Raw genomic sequence first — 17,111 nt, 5'->3', positions numbered from 1 at the left:
TTGGCGGCGGAAAACATGAACCTTAGCAGCTTCTCCAGAAAACTTGGTAGGCAACGCCATGGCCGGGAGGCGAACTCCGCGCTCCCTCAACCCTTTTATTTCTCCATCCTGCGCGTTGAGTCTGTCACGGATGCGGTCCACTTCGTCCTTGCTGATGGTGTAGCTGAGCGGCTGTCCAGCCGGCGCGGCTCCGGTAGACATCCTGGCCTCGGTTAGTTGGTGCTTATGGGCGCGGAGTCAAACTGTCACGACCCAGGCGGCAGAGGCACCAATAACCATACACAGAGGCCAGAATCTAACTAATATCTTTATTGAAGGAATATATAAAGTTAATAAAAACAAGTATAGAAAATAGTCCAGAATTAGACCCTTCAGGAAAGGTCAGAATTAGTCCAAAAAAGCAATGTCCAATAAGAAATATTAAGGTCCAAAGTTGTAATCCAATAACCGAAACACTCACTTTGCCAAGCAAAGTGAGGGGAGATGACAAGGTCCTTAGTCCATAAAACTTGAGCGTGGCTAGGAAATAACTTGATACTTGAAACAAGGCTTGAACGTGGAACAAGGTAACTAAGAACAAGAACAAGGTCCGTGGAATAACTTGGTAAAATCCGTGAAACAAGGCAAGGATTAGTCCTGGGAAACAAGGCAAAGTCCGTAGGTAAACAAAGGCTGGGAAGCAAGGCGAAGGCTGGATAGCAAGGCAAGGCTTGAGCTGAAGCGAGGCTTGAATCGGAGCGCGCTGTCCAGACACAACTCGCTCCGTAGGCTGACGAATTGACTCCGCGAAGTTGCTACGCGGGCAAAACACCTATATAGAGTCCAACTTTCTCACCAAAGCGGTTCTCTGGGAATCAGAAACGAAAGCTAAACTCTGAGACCAGATGTTAAACTCCTTAAAGATTCTCACGAGAACCAATGTTAATTGGCAACATTCTTAGCTGCTATCCTCGCACTCCTGCGCGAAGCTGAATCCAAACTTCTCTGTTGTTTACAAAACTCCCGGCGCAAGAACACGGGAGAAGTAGGCTCTGGGGTTGTTTGACATACTTCTGGGGCACAACTTTCTTGCAGGTGCAAGGTTTCCAGATCTGCCTGGGAAGGATCTGGCTGAGAGGAATCCAGTTCAGACTGGGAAGGTAAAAAACCCAAGTTTTCATCTTCATCAGGGATTACAATGTCCTGAGCAGGACTACAAGGCCCATGGTTCATCACACCATCTGATTAGTGGTTCTACAGTAGATCTTTGTTGATCATCTGCTCACCCTTGAACTAGTTGACCTTTTCAGGGGAAATTCCTTGGTCCACAATTTAATGAATAACTCTTACGAGTTTTGATTCTCTACCCACAGCACATGAGCAGCAGGCGGCACAAGGATAGGCTTGCAGGAAAGCCTCCCAAGCCTAAATACAGTCCCTATAGCAAAATGCAGAAGAATACGGCCCTGGCAGTGAGTATTCTCAAGGTATTTATCACCGACAGTTCAAGACAATACTGGAAATATTATACAGAGGGGGAAGCAGAGAGGGTGAGTGACAGGGGAGACCTCCCGTGGTTGGTGGTTTATTATTGGGAGTCCAGATACTCTTCTCCAGTCCCAGATATATTTTGTGTGTGTGTCTTCAAATTCAGTTAATTAGTGGAGAATTAAAGCAACAGACCTCTGTGTTCCCTACCTATTTTTTTCAATGAGTTAGCTCATATGACCTCTCCCTCTCCATTTCTCTTTCTTCTCCCTGCTTCCCTCCTTTTCTCTCACCCTTCACAGTCCAAACTGGCCCTCCAGAAGCACCTTACAAAGACCTTGGCCGCACGATTCCTGCCAAGCCCGCTCACCCCAGCTACCATGTGTGCTCTCCCCAGCCCACTGACACTTCGACCAGCTGCCACGACCCTCTTCCAAGCTCCCATCTTTGGACCAGCGCTTTTCCGAACCCCACCAGGCCCAGTGCGAGCAGCAACAGGCCCCATCGTCTTTGCCCCCTACTAGAGAACTTCAGCACCAGTTACTTCACCAGTATGGTGAAAAACAAGGGAAGGGGGTACATGGGAATTTGGGGAGGGAGGGGTGTCTTACCAGGGCTGTGTTTGGACTGAGCAAACATGAATCAGAATCTTTCAACTGTTTTAATGAGCCATCGTTTTGTTTCTGCCTGCTTTTGCCTGATTTATTAACTGGAAAAAATACTTGGTTGAAAAACATCCCCACCCCACTCCAAATTAGTCTTCCTGTTAATGTTCAACAATGCCACAATGCACCCAGCTTCCTGTTTATTCAGATGTTGTGGCAGGACAAGAAATGTTGGAGGTACAGTACAGCGAGCCCTTGGAACCTCCAACCTCATTGATACCAAAATCCATAGATGCTCAAGTATCATTATATACAATGTTATAGTGGGATAACGTTCCTTATATACAGGGTAGCTATGATCCAGAAGTCAGATGAGTTTCACTAAATTGGAATTTATGGGTGGATAACTGAAGGATAAACCAGACATGGTGTGGGAGTTCTCTACAGAGCACCTACTGTCTTAAAAAAAAAAACAGATGTGTGTCAGTCAGATCTGGATAGGATCAGCAAAGGAATCATAACCTTTCTCCTGATGCCTTGGCTGTGATTCAGCTCACCCACATCCTACATGCAAATGGCTGCCTTTTGAATAAAGAAAGAATAAAGTGGACACCTCATCATGTCCACTTGACCCTAGAACGTGCCCAAAGTGATGCCATTCAAGATAGAATTTTCTATTTTTATAAAGAGACACTAAGATATGTTTAGTGAAGAAACTGATATAGTTCTTCAAGAGGAATAAAAGTATGGGGGACTTATGGCAATATGTGTATTTCTCATGCCAAAAATTATTTCTTTTGGGAAAATGTTGTGATCTAAATCCTGCCCTGCTTTAAACCTTAATGTTTAATCCCAAAATGAAAGCAAAACTCTGCATGACTGAAAGCCTGTATTCTGGTCCTTGATGTGGGTGAGGTAGGGGGAGGAATGATGCATAGCTTTGACCAGGAATGGTACAGGCCAGACCTTGGCATTTAAAATAGTTTCTTAAATTATTTTTTCTCCAGCTTTGGAAAGAGTGCAATTTACAATTTAGATATGTTGAGGCAAAAGAGGAGCCACAGATAGGATTCTTTTGGATCTTAGAGACATTTTCCCTGTGCATGGCATTCCTGTTCACTTCTTTTGCTGTAGTGAACATTGAACAATGTGATGGGAAGACAGGAGAGTATCAAAACTCTGCATCAGGAACCCAGGAATGTCCATCTGAGGCCTTTGGATGTTCAGTAGTGTTTCCTCCATGTTGGCTATTATTAGCACATTACTGTAGCATAGATTAGCCTCTAGCTCACACATGTAATATGCAAGGTCCACAGACCAAATCTGGCCTGTCATATCATTTAATGTGGCCCGCGAGGCTTTCAATGCCTGTGCAACATAGTTAAGTTTATACAGTCTTGCAATTGCAAATGGTCCTTTTAAAACTCCATAAGGCTGATATGACCCTCTGTGAAAATGGGTTTGACACCCATGGTCTAGCTGGTGTGTTGGAAAGAAAGATTAATGCCTGTGTTTATAGGTTTGTGTCTTTTAGCTGGAAGGCAAAAGTTAGGGTTTCAGTTAGGGTTGGGCAATTTGTGGCCCTCCATATCTTGTTGCACTGCACCTCTGAGCCAGCAGAAGTCATGATGCTGAGAGTTGAAATCCAAGAACTGCTTGGAGGGCCACATATTCCTCATCCCTGGTTTAAATAGTAGATATTGTTGAAGTGTAGTGCTACCCGGATTTCAACTTTCAGATACAAAATGTATTAGATGGGAATTTAATTCTATGGGAACACTTTACTAAGAGCAATTGCAGGATGATACTTAGAGTTTTGTATTCATCTCAGATACTTTATGGAGCAATTTCCTTCATACTGCAAAATGTGTCATTGGTTCACATGATCTTAACCCCTTAACCTGCACAGCACATTGTTCTAGATCAGTAGTTCTAAACCTGGGGTCCCCAGATGTTTTTGGCCTTCAACTCCCAGAAATCCTAACAGCTGGTAAACTGGCTGGGATTTCTGGGAGTTATAGGCCAAAAACATCTGGGAACCCTAGGTTGAGAAACACTGCTCTAGATTATGTTTTGCAGGACCATGCTTCTAGTTCATGACATGCTAGATTATTTAGATCACTTCAACAAGCGTAATCCACCTGCTAAAGAACAAGGATGGGAACCATTTGGGGCCCCCAGGTGTTTTGGACTGCTGTTCCTTTCATTCCTTACCATTTCTATCCTGGCTGGAGCTTCTTGGACCTGAATAAGTTCAAAATATGTAAGACCGAAGGTTCCCCACTCTAATTGCATTGAAAGCAATGGTGAAAAGACTCACCAATATCATTTACAATATGATTACAGGGATTTGTTCAAAGTGTCTTTCAAAGTTCACAATTAAAGCATTTTGATACCACTTTAACTGACATGTTCCTGTCCAGTGGAATCTTGAGATTTATAATTTGGAGAAGTATTTAGAATTTTCAGCCAGAATGTTCTAGGGCTTCACCAAACGCTTTGGAAGTTAAAGTACAATATAGAACTGTAGTTGTCTGGTGTGAAAATGACAACACTACTTGTGGCAATTAGATGTGATCAAAGCATGAACAAAAGCTACCTGTTCTGGCTTCCTCATAGAAAATGTCATGACACTTTCCAGCTCTAAGATTCTATAATTATCAGCTTCTACTTATGATAATCCTTAATACTCATAAAAAGAACAGCTCGGGTAGTTGTTTGATCATGTATACCTTTTAACAGGTGGACATCAAGCATTATGTTGAAACCAGTCTTAATTTGTTGTTGTTCACTCGCACAGATCTATTTTGCTGTTTGAGGAGATCCTGTGTGTAAGTCCAGAGCCCTTCCAATATTCCAGGAAAAGCAAATCCATGGAAACCATCTTATTTAAGGTATACAGCAGATGGGGTGGGACATCTGAGAGCTGTAAGCTTACTTTTGAAACCAATATGGGTATGTACAGTTGAGTATTTTACCAAGTAAAACAGCATGCATGTAGATACACACCTAATAGCTAGGCATCCCACAAAGTGCTGAGAGAAACCTTATCTGAGCTGAGCATATGATCAGAAATCAAGTCGGCAGCAGCTGAGGATACTGATGTCAGTTGTGTCTCTTTGGCTTTGAGTCAGGGATATCCAAAGTATTGAACCTAATTTAGGGATTGAGTTCAGCATTTTGAGTCACTACTCTAAGGTTTGGAGTAAAACTTGGAGTGGATTCACCAAACCCCATTGCATCCACCAGTCACCGATTCCAGGGAAGGAGAAAGAGAGAACAGGAAAATTCTCCTGCCATATAGTAACCAATATAGACAATCGGTTTACTGAGCAGTGACAGCACACAGTACTACGAGTAGTACATAAGTACGGAATAACTCATAAATTAGGAAATCCTTTCCGGCTAGCCAGACAATCATGTATTAAAGAAAGAGTCACCTAAAACAGTTATAATTATTTTTGATCTTGAAGAGTCTGCAGACCTTGTAATCCACACTTTTTTGATACTATGGCCTTTCTGCTTACTCCCTTCCCTGCCAAATGGTAGGCTCATTGCAGTTGCTCTCTCTGTGTATTCCACCTTCTTGTTCAACCCACTAATGTCAAGCTATAAAGCCAGTGGTCATTCTGATTGGGGGATTCAGGAAGCTATAGTCCAAAAAAGTAACTTTTCCAAAAATTGGAAACATGACACTATTCCCCAAGATGAGTGAGAGAAAGACAGAAAGGGATCTTTCCTGGGACTATCAGACAGAGCAAATAAATAATTATAATTATCTATTGTAATAGATAAGCATGAGTTCCATGCTTTCTGAGTCTGTCTTCGACTCTCCTGGAAATTCCTTAGAATTGCCTAGACTAAATATCGCAACACCAAAGTGGCATTTTCTTTCACGGTATACAATAAATAGTCAGCCCTCCACATTCACTGGGATTAGAAGCAGAGGACAGAACTACTGCAAAAATGAAAAACCACACAAATATCTAGGTTCTCCAGCATGAGATCAACTTCTGCTGGAGAGGAGTTCGATCTATGAGCCTCTGGGTCCTACAGCATGCTGGTGGAAATTGATGATAGAATTGCACTGGAAAACCTAGAGAGACTCCAAGAAAGAACGTTTTAATCAAATCATTTAATAATCAAATCCACAAATCTGGAAGGCTGACTGTACTTTACCTTTGTTCCCCAAAATAATTTTTGGGTGGTGCTGAAATCAAAATGGCCACACGATCAAATCATTAGCCACCCTCATCTATGCAAAATATTAAGGGAATTGGCTTGATTCTTCTTTGACTTTCATACCTGTTTCAGATTATACACTTGTGTTTTTTCTTACACAGATGACACACAGATGGAAACTATATGTATACATGAGACAAAATTCTTCTTCCTGCTGTAGTCGTTTTATTATGGATGTAAAATGTTCCCTTTCTGCCACAGAATAGTAACATCATTTCTATTTATTATATCGAGAATCAAATGTATGTAGGTCAGCATCTTGTTTGTGATATTGCAAGCGTAAGTCCAAATTACACTTGTGTATGTTCTCTTTGTATGTGTGTTTTTGTGGGGGTTGGCATTTTCTTCTTTACCTTGCAGTGGCCAAAGCCAACTCAAGATTCATTATTTTGTTGCAAGAGACCTCTATGGCTATTCAGTGGCTAGTAGAGGGGGGGAGATCAGGGAAGCATCTGGCAATAACCGATATGCAACATCATTTACTAAGACGACTGAGGGGCCCTGTCTCTTCAGATGTCATCATTGTATATGTATGCTATGAGAGCACAACTGAATGTTTCTCTGGATTACTCCACTTTCTTCCACCCAATGAATGGCCAGTGTGAGGGGGTCACCATGAAACAGTGAGATGTGGGGCTAATTAAAGGGAAGCGGTAGTAAAATTATAGCACTCAGTGCACCATAGCTCAACTTGCTATAGTGTCAGCAGGTAGGAGCCTGAGTAACATTAGTGATTGTAGGATGGGAGAAATCTGGTCTATGGGGGACAATGTAGCAGGAAGATCTTCCTCTAAATTGGTTTTTGTATGACTAAGGCACTAGTCAAAGCTCAGACCAACCTACAAGAAGCTGCAAACAGGTCTAATCTTTCCCTGTCCTTTTCTCTAGTCTTGGGAAGTTCAGAGAGATCTCTTCAGCTATGATGGGAAACTTGAGTCCCTGGATATATCGTGACTCTACAATGACCATCATCTCTAATCATTAGCCAAACCAGATCATGGGAGCTGGGGATCAGCAACATCTGCATGGTGATACAGTAGAGTCTCACTTATCCAACACTCGCTTATCCAACGTTCTGGATTATCCAACGCATTTTTGTAGTCAATGTTTTCAAAATATCATGATATTTTGGTGCGAAATTCGTAAATACAGTAATTACTACGTAGCATTACTGTGTATTGAACTACTTTTTCTGTCAAATTTGTTGTATAACATGATGTTGTGGTGCTTAATTTGTAAAATCATAACCTAATTTGATGTTTAATAGGCTTCTCCTTAATGCCTCCTTATTATCCAACATATTCGCTTATCCAACGTTCTGCCGGCCCGTTTATGTTGGATAAGTGAGACTCTACTGTACTTGAAATTTCCTGGTGGAATTTGAATGACTCTACATGTCTTCCCTGGGCATCCATTACACATTCTTGAAATGAAATCTACACAAAAAAATGCACATCCCAAATGGAATAAATAAATGAAGCAAACTAATGAACATTTGCATAATTCAGGGCTATTTCTGACTGGAGGTTTTCTTGTGGGGATGGGAGGAGGAGGAAGCAATCATAAAAACCCCAAATCAAGATATTCCCCACTGTGTTCCCAGCAGTTGTGTTGTCAGTAGCCTCCTGTTGCCACAAACAGAACAGAAGCATCCCACTGCTCTTTGGCAAACACCCCACTTCTCAGCACAAAACAAAATCAACTTCTTTCAGGTTTGTTGATGTTGCTTTGCCTGTAGAAAACTAGGGGGCATACATGTTTTCCCTGGGCCTTTGTTGAATGCTTCTATGTATTCAACTGCTCTTCAGCATTAAAGAGTAAACAGACAGAAACAGCACCAAAATATCATGATGTATTGAAAACATTGACTACAAAAATGCGTTGGATAATCCAGAACGTTGGATAAGCGAGTGTTGGATAAGTGAGACTCTACTGTATATACTGTATGCCATATTCTTACTTTTCCTCTTCTCCTTCTCGGCGTCTCTTTTTCCCCCTTGCTTTGCCCCTACCCTGTATAAGGGTTAGACTCTTGCTTTTGTTCTTTTCTTTGATAAAAGGCAGCTCATCTTCTGAAGAAACAGTGGCCATGGTGTGTTCATAGCTGTGCTTTCTTTCTAGAACCAGTGGTCCTGTTTCTTTCATTAATTGTGATACTATCTTTGAAAGCAACAGTCTTGACGAACTTTGTTTCTCTAAAGGCGCATTTTGACAAGCCAGAATAGCAGTGCCAGTCCGGAGTGGGGTACTCTGGATCAGCATCACTGGAAGCTACACTCCATGCCCCAAACTGGGTCAGGAACTGGATGCTGGTTGCACAGAATAGCCCCGAGCTGGTCTGGCTGCTGGATGGTAGCCACAGGACCAAGCTGTGCCAGAACTGGTTCAGTGCTGCTTGCTCGCGATCTTCACCTTGCCCCTTTTGATCTGGCATTTATGGGCACAAAAATGGAACTGGATACTTCTCGACATCTGGAATGATAAGAGAGTTGGAATCATTACCTGCTTTCCCCCTCCCTTCTCTGGTCACCTTTTTTGCTCTGGATATCATCACTCCAGGCACTGAGCAATGTCCAGCTCAATTTTTGTGCCTAGTGGGCACTTCAAATGGCACATCGAGGGGGCAAGCCTGGGGAAAGCAGAATAGCACTGTTGCCAACTGTGTCCAGTTCCCAAATAGGAAGCAGCACAATTGATAACACTTGCTTAAAGTCACGGTTTCCTCTGGACTTTTGGACAGGCTCTGTTAAACCAGTTCAATGCCGCACCAATTGGCCTTGGCCCTCATTAAGCCAGATCAACTCAGCGCATCGTGCAACTGCTGCATAACTGATTTGCCCCTTCTTTGAGTTAAATGCCAGTAAAGATGCACCTTTCGTTTCAATACAATCCTAAGTGTGAGAATTATACATGCCTCTGGAAGTTGTTGAACTACAGTTCCCAGCATTCTTCACTATAGGCTATATTGGCCAGAACAGTTATGGGTTGCAGTCCAACATCCTCTAGATCAGTGGTTCTCAACCTAGGGTCCCCAGATGTTTTTGGCTTTCAACTCCCAGAAATCCTAACAGCTGGTAAACTGGCTGGGATTTCTGGGAGTTGTAGGCCAAGACACTTGGGGACACACAGGTTGAGAACTACTGCTCTAGATGACCCCCAACCACTTTGTAATGCTGAAGATTATGAGTATGTCATTTTTTAAATAGCTGAAGCAGTATGTTGATTGAGATGTAGAATTAAACACTCAAAAAGGGTTTTAAAAAACAAGCACTGTGGGAAGCAGTCATCATTTTAGAGGAAGCATTCTCCACCTGTCTAATACAAGATGCATGTGCATCTTCTAATGGCATGGTATGTTTTGTCTCTATGTGTTTGCAAATTTATGCACATTTGATTGATAACCATCATAAAATTTATTTGACTGTGTGGCAGTTTAAAGATTACCCTTCTGCTTGTAATGTGCATTGTCCTGCCTGAAGAGAGGCATATTGAAGTATGGAGATGATCTAGTCACTTTTGTGGACTTGTGAGGTTGCCCTAATAACTGGGTTACAGATATAATTTACAGCTTGCTTTAATTCGTTACTGCAGTTAACAATCTAATGAACATTCCTTAGTAGACCACATGACATTGCAAATTATCCTGTGAGGCAAACTTGGGATCACATATGGATTTCTAGTTTAGGGAAAGGGCCTTTAAAATGCTCAGTCAGAGACGTCCTGTGTTTCACTAAACTACAAGCCCCAGAGTGCAGCAGGAGGCAGCCACAGGATTTCAGATGGTATACATACCCTTTGCCTATTCTTTCAGCTCTAGTATGATAAGGCAAACCATAAATTGGGATAAGTAGAGTCTATATATTATTCATGCAGGAATAGAAAAGAAGCTTGCTTGGACTGGTCTTCAGGAATTGACCAATAATGTGACAAATTCAATCAGTTCAAGAGAGCGGAACTAGGAGAGGAGAAAGAAAGTTGTTCAGCTGGATAGGAAAATAGAAAACAGAAAGAATTTGAAATAGTGTACTGGCAGAGTCTATCTAGAATCCTATTGGCAATCCCAACCAAAGTAGACACGTTGAATCAAGACCATATATTGTAATGGGTAATACTAATAGATTCAGAATTCTGTTGGAAATCAGAGAATTACCACATTCTGGACTGGAAAGAGTTTACTTCACATCTTAGAAAGTTTAAAGAACATGACAGGCAAATACATTTGATCATTGATTTAGTGGCTAGGTGGACCTTTTGTTAGTGTTGCATTCAGGAGCCACCTCAACATTCTCTACCTGGGGGAGAATTCCACCCATTGATCTAGGGAAAGGTTGATTTAGAGTTGATATATATGGTAGTATTTCTGTTTACTACCCACAAAAACAAATGGATGACTTGCTCTCCAAACAGAGATGTGTGTGTTATGTTTATGGTTCCCTAACCATTTTTGGAGTTGTGGGGCGATTTGCCATAAAAAAATAAAATCTATGTTTTGTATACTTGTCACATAATCTTTAATCAGTTATCCCTCCCTAACCCAGTAAAGATTGTATGGAACTTCTTGCAAGACACAAAATAGCATTGTGCCTATGAAGGTTTGCTACATTCAGAGATCTGATGTTTTGCTTCATTTCCACAACTTTAGAATTAGTAAAATAACAGAATAAAGAGAAAACCAAGATTCCGCCCTTCCCAGGTTTCACTGAGAATTGCTTACTTTGATTTGGGACAGGGAAACCCGCCTGCAGAAATAGAGGTCCTCCTTTCGAAACTGATATTCTCAAAATCTGAAATGGATTGGAAATGTAAGTCTCAGATGTGCTTAGGTATTCTTAACTTCTTCTTGCATCAGCTTTCATTTATTTTAGCTGCTGCCATACTGTTGATAACTTTTTGTGTACTTTTATGTTAAGGGACTCCACATTTTTCCTCTAGTTTCAACTCCCGGTGGCCCAATTTCTCTTCTGGTTCAACACTCAGTAAGACCTCCATCATTCCTAAAATGAGTTCATAATTCCTTTCCAAGGGTAAATTCTCAATGTTTTTGAAATGTGGCCTAACACTGTATGTTCCATTCCACTGTGGCTTCTCTTCTTGAAATACTAATAGGTAGAAGTGTATATTTTACTCTTTCTCAGCACCCTAGGGTTGCTTCATATCTTATGCTTCTAGTGGACACACACAATGTTTCACAGATACATTTAATCTATTTCACGTATGACAAAATTGTATTTAATGGTATGTATGATTCAGGTACATAGACCAGAAAGTCCCAATTGGCAGTAGCTTCCCAATGTGTCTTCAAGATGCGAAATAAGATGTGAAGATATCCTCAGGTCTGTATTTGGAGAATACAAACACTTAACTTTCAACACTTTTCAAGCAGTTGGAGAGAGAAAGAATATGCAGTGTTTCACTTCCTATAATGGGCTATCAGTAAAACTAGGCTCCCAAGATGACCACAGAAACACGCCAAGTAGCAGACATCTAACAATGCTTTCAATATCTGTTAAATTTGGTATTGAAAATATCATGTGAGCCAGAAATCTCTGGCCTTTGTCTTCAGTGGTGACCAGTTTGTGGCATTTAGATGTTGTAAAGCTATAGCTTGCACTATCCCTGGCTAGACTTAACATTAGATAGAGTCTGACCACATCTGAAAGGCCACAGATTGTCCCGATACATACTCACACAATATACATGCACACACTTCTTTCTCTTCCTTCTGAAATGGTATTGCAATGGTATTCATGCTTTCCTTTCTGTATAATTTTACGTTCACTGCCCAGTTGGTCTACTGACATACTTCTGTACCTTCCTGGTTCTGATTTATCTGAAAGCAGTTCACCAGCATCTCTCTCTTTCTATGTGATGGTAGAATTGCAACTCGGCAACCAGTGGCTCCTCTGCTTGTATTTCCCTTTCCATCCTGCTGGAAATCGTTCCAGCATATCCCCTCCCATTGTCTCTCTTTTCTCCATTCTTCACTGCTACACTCACGGTACTGGGCTCAGGAAATGTGGGGCACACCTTGAACCCCAGCAGTGGTGCCTGCAGTTTTGTTTGTTATCATTTGCCATTGCGTGAAGCCATAAGACTGTCCAACCGACTCTTGGCCTGGAGGTGGCTGTTCTCCACTGCTACTCTGGGCGCTGGTGTTTTGATACACCTGGCACTTTAACCCCTTGAAGCCATTCCTTCTGCTAATAAATAATAATAATAATAATAATAATAATAATAATAATAATAATAATAATAAATATAGCAAGAGGCTGCTTTAGGAACACAGTGTGGATGCTTTCCTCTGTAGTCCTTTTCCTTTGTATCCAAAGCATTACTGCCTTTGAACATAGCATATTATATACTCCAGGTAGTAGGCAGGGCACCTAGGCCATAGTTCTCAGTAGTATGTGCCCCCACTACCCCACCCTGCCCCATCCAATGTAATTTTTTTAAAGGAGTGATGTGCAACAATGTTTAATCCTTAAAAATGAAAGAAAACTCAAGACTGTAGGGGACGTGGCCAGTATGTTGTCCCCACTCCACCCTGATGGTTCAATGTATATTTTTGATGTACTATATATATAAATATATATATAATATTATATATAAAATGTTGAGATTTAAGTAAAAATATTTTGATAATCAAATTTGATCACTCTACTGTGTTGTTTGTTCAATAAATGGAACTTGGGTGGATGAGGAACCTCTCTTGGCTCATCTGGTTTGTTGGTAGATAATAGGATACAGAATTTCAGCAAGATTGCAGCAAATCTACAGTTTGACTGGAGTATTAGATGCTCTGTAATTTTTTCATGGGATCCTCAGCAGGACTCAGTTATTTGCACTGCCTCTTATTGAGTCTTTCACACTTTGAGTTGGCACCTCCCGTTTCTCTCTCCCTGATGCAAAAGGACCAAAGCAGTCATCTCCATAACATGTATGGAGTGAGCTTGAGCTTCTAGTTGGCTATGAGAAGATGGGCAGAAGTCTGGTCTATGATGATGATGATGATGATGATGGTGGTGGTGGTGGTGGTGGTTTGGACAAATGTTCAACAGTGGCATTGAAGAAGGGGAAAATCATTGAAAGTGAGGGCATAAATATGCCTTATGGCCAAACAATAAAGTGTCACCAGCCAGAGGCCTATAAATATCTGGGCATATTACAGCTGGACAACATCAAGCATGAACATGTGAAAACTGTGGTCAGCAAAGAATACACACAAAGGGTCAGAAAAATTCTCAAAAGCAAGCTCAATGGAGGCAACTCCATCAAGGCCATAAACACCTGGGCCATACCTGCCATAAGATATACTGCTGGCATCATAAACTGAACACAGGTGAAACTGGACAATTTGGACAGAAAAACAAGAAAACTCATGACCATTCATCATTCACTGCACCCTCGCAGTGATGTGGACCGGCTATATCTGCCTAGAAGATCAGGGAGCAGAGGACTCTTACAAATAAAACAAGCAGTCAAAGAAGAAGAACATGCCCTGGCAGAATATGTAAAGCAAAGTGAAGAACCTGCTTTGATTGAAGTCAAAAATCAGAAACTCCTCAAAGCACAGCAGACAAAAAACCAGTACAAGAAAACCACACTACAAATTAGAGCTGACAGCTGGCACAACAAAACATTGCATGGAAAGTTCCTTGACAAAATTGAAGGAAAAGCTGATAAGGAGAAAACCTGGCTATGGCTCACGAATGGGACCCTGAAGAAGGAGACAGAAGGCCTGATCCTTGCAGCCCAGGAGCAAGCCATCAGAACAAATGCAATCAAGGCCAAGATCGAAAAATCAGCTGATGACCCAAAATGCAGACTGTGCAAGGAAACAGATGAAACCATGGATCATATCCTCAGCTGCTGTAAGAAAATCGCACAGACAGACTACAAACAGAGGCACAATTATGTGGCCCAAATGATTCATTGGAACTTATGCCTCAAGTACCACCTTCCAGCAGTAAAGAACTGGTGTGATCACAAACCTGCAAAACTATTGGAAAATGAGCACGCAAAGATACTGTGGGACTTCCGAATCAGACTGACAAAGTTCTGGAACACAAGACACCAGATATCACAGTTGTGGAAAAGAAAAAGGTTTGAATCATTGATGTTGCCATCCCAGGTAACAGTCGCATTGACGAAAAACAACAGGAAAAACTCAGTCGCTATCAGGACCTCAAGATTGAACTTCAAAGACTCTGGCAGAAACCAGTGCAGGTGGTCCCAGTGGTGATCGGCACATTGGGTGCCGTGCCAAAAGATCTCAGCTGGCATTTGGAAACAATAGACATTGACAAAATTACGGTCTGCCAACTGCAAAAGGCCACCCTACTGGGATCTGCGCGCATCATCCGAAAATACATCACACAGTCCTAGACACTTGGGAAGTGTTCGACTTATGATTTTGTGAAACGAAATCCAGCATATCTATCTTGTTTGCTGTGTCATGAAATAATAATAATAATAATAATAATAATAATAATAATAATAATAATAATCTTTACTTATATTTTGCTCTGTCTCCCCAAGGGGACTCAGAGCGGATTACAGGTACATATATGTCAAACATTCAGTGACTTTATACAATTGACAAGGCAGACAGTACATATACAGAGGCAAGGCTTCTCTCTTTTCATCTCCGGCATCCGGCTGTACTCAACTCAGTCATAGGGAGGTGCTGTTGTTTCATTTTCCACGCCGAGGAGCCTGTCATCCATGGATGGCTTTCCTGGTCGGATTTTTGCCAGCATGTTTTTAAGGGCACCTTTTAACTCCTTGTCAAAGCAGTACCTGTTTATCTACTTACATTGTTGTTTTCAAACTGCTTGGTAAGCAGAAGCTTGGCTGATGGCAGGAGCTCATCCCGACTGGGGCTTGAACTGTCAACCTTCCAGTTGGCAGGATCTTCTATAGCTGGCAGTTCAACCCATTGTGCTACCCTGGTCCTAAAATTAACACAGACTGGAGTAGTCAAACTCTTTTAAATTGCACCATTTTAAATTGTAATTGTTTTGGGGGTAGGATTGCCTGATTGAACCCTCTTTTATATATTAAAAATCCCTCCATACATACAGAAAAAATATATCAGAATAAAGGGCTCTGTCCTAAGCTGCCTTACTTTTGCATTGAAGTGCAAAACACTGTGGTACCTTGAAGACAGATTTATTTTAAGGTTTTGCACTTCAGGCACCACAAAATAAATCAGAAATTGCCCTTAATGTTGAAAATTCGAAGTTTAACACCAGAGCAGAACTTGAAAGGTAGAACATATCAATACTTTGAGATACAAAAACATGAAGCTCTCTTAGGGTCACTATTTCAAATTGAATCTGTAACATCTACTCCTCTGACTGACACTTAATAAAGTTTGTTGGAGATTATCAATATTACATACCAGGCCATGAGACTGTTACTGATCAATAGTAAACCTGCCAATCTGCTGTTTTCAGGCTCCATAATAGCAGATTCAGCTAGTATTTCTTAAAGCCCTACTTCTCCATTTCTACTTGTTAGTAAGAAACTCAGATATGGCTCTAGAAATATCAAAGGCCTCCCTTTCCAGCTTGTTGAATTTGTTTTCAACCAGTAACCATTTGCCTTGTACAGAATAGAACATAATGTCCCTATTTGTCAACCTTAACCTTCCAGTTGAGCTGTGAAGACAAGCAGTTATTCGCATCAAGTTCTCACACTTGGATTCAAGTCAGCTGGGTTTCCTAACAGGTGGACAGTATGATCCACAGTCTGCTTCAGTAACTTTCTGTTTCCTATGGGTATACCACGTGCAACTGAGAAATTGTAAAGGAATGTGTCTAAAATATGTATCTACCTCTTGATTTCCCCCTGCATTCTCTCAGCTGTTCTTCTCTCTGCCTCCAACACCACAAATAAACCAGGTTTTTTTGCAGGAGGAAGACAGAAAAGTAAAAGTTAAGCACCCTTTTGCTTCTTCCATTTACTCTCGTGCTGCTTTGTTGCTTTTAACAAGACAAATGTGGAAATATCCTGTGCTTACTCCAGCACATGTACTCTACCCTTCAAACCTGAGCTACAATATCAGTAGAATCACCTTGATCACCTTTTGAGGGCACAGTGCAGTTTCAAATCAACAGTCTGATGCTCTATGTGCTCTGCAAATGGGTGGTGAAACGGAAAGTTTAGTTTAACTCTCATCATACTAGTTTTCTGAATGCAAGGGAGAACTGAAACACATGAGCTAAGATTCTGGATTGCAGAAGCATACCTAACAGCTGGTAAACAGGCTGGGATCTCTAGGAGTTGTAGTCCAAAACATCTGGAGACCCACAGGTTGAGAACCACTGCCATAAAGGTTCCACTGGTGCAGTGGTTCTCAACCTGTGGGTTCCCAGGTGTTTTGGCCTACAACTCCAGAAATCCCAACCAGTTTACCAACTGTTAGGATTTCTGGGAGTTGAAGGTCAAAACATCTGGAGACCCACAGATTGAGAACCACTGCACTGGTGGAACTGCTCTCCGTTTCTCTTCTCTTCCTCTATCTCACACACAATGGAAAGGAAGCTTTAGAGAAGCATCTGGTGATGAACATGTAGCTAGTCAAGGCTTTCAGGAAAAGTGAGAGGAGTTTGCAAACTATGTATGAGCACACTCATACCTTCCCCTGCACTGCACTTGAGGCTGAAGTGTTTGCCAGGCTCTGGGGACCACAATTGAGGTGAAGAACACATTAGCAAAGCATCAGAGGTCAACAACTTGGGTTAGGTCACTGTAGAAAAATGTGTGGATTTTAGCACCCTCTTACGGACAAGT

General features: G+C 41.5%; 1 protein-coding gene across 4 annotated transcripts in view; it reads left to right on the top strand.

Moving 5' to 3' along the window:
• The window catches only part of znf385c (zinc finger protein 385C), a 191,277-nt gene extending 178,260 nt beyond the window's left edge, over positions 1-13,017 (top strand). For all 4 annotated transcript variants that reach the window (XM_008113257.3, XM_016994542.2, XM_008113261.3 and 1 more), the window contains 2 exons: positions 1,353-1,466; positions 1,770-13,017. In XM_008113257.3, coding sequence (XP_008111464.2) covers positions 1,353-1,466; positions 1,770-1,991 — 336 coding nt within the window. In that variant the 3' untranslated portion in view covers positions 1,992-13,017. The remainder of the gene's footprint in view (positions 1-1,352; positions 1,467-1,769) is intronic.
• The last annotated feature ends 4,094 nt before the right edge of the window (positions 13,018-17,111 follow it).

The sequence above is a fragment of the Anolis carolinensis genome, chromosome 6 (genome assembly GCF_035594765.1).
Source record: "Anolis carolinensis isolate JA03-04 chromosome 6, rAnoCar3.1.pri, whole genome shotgun sequence".
In the NCBI taxonomy this organism is placed as follows: Eukaryota; Metazoa; Chordata; class Lepidosauria; order Squamata; family Dactyloidae; genus Anolis; species Anolis carolinensis.
Note: the sequence above shows the minus strand (reverse complement) of the source record. Positions and strands in the feature narration are given on the sequence as shown.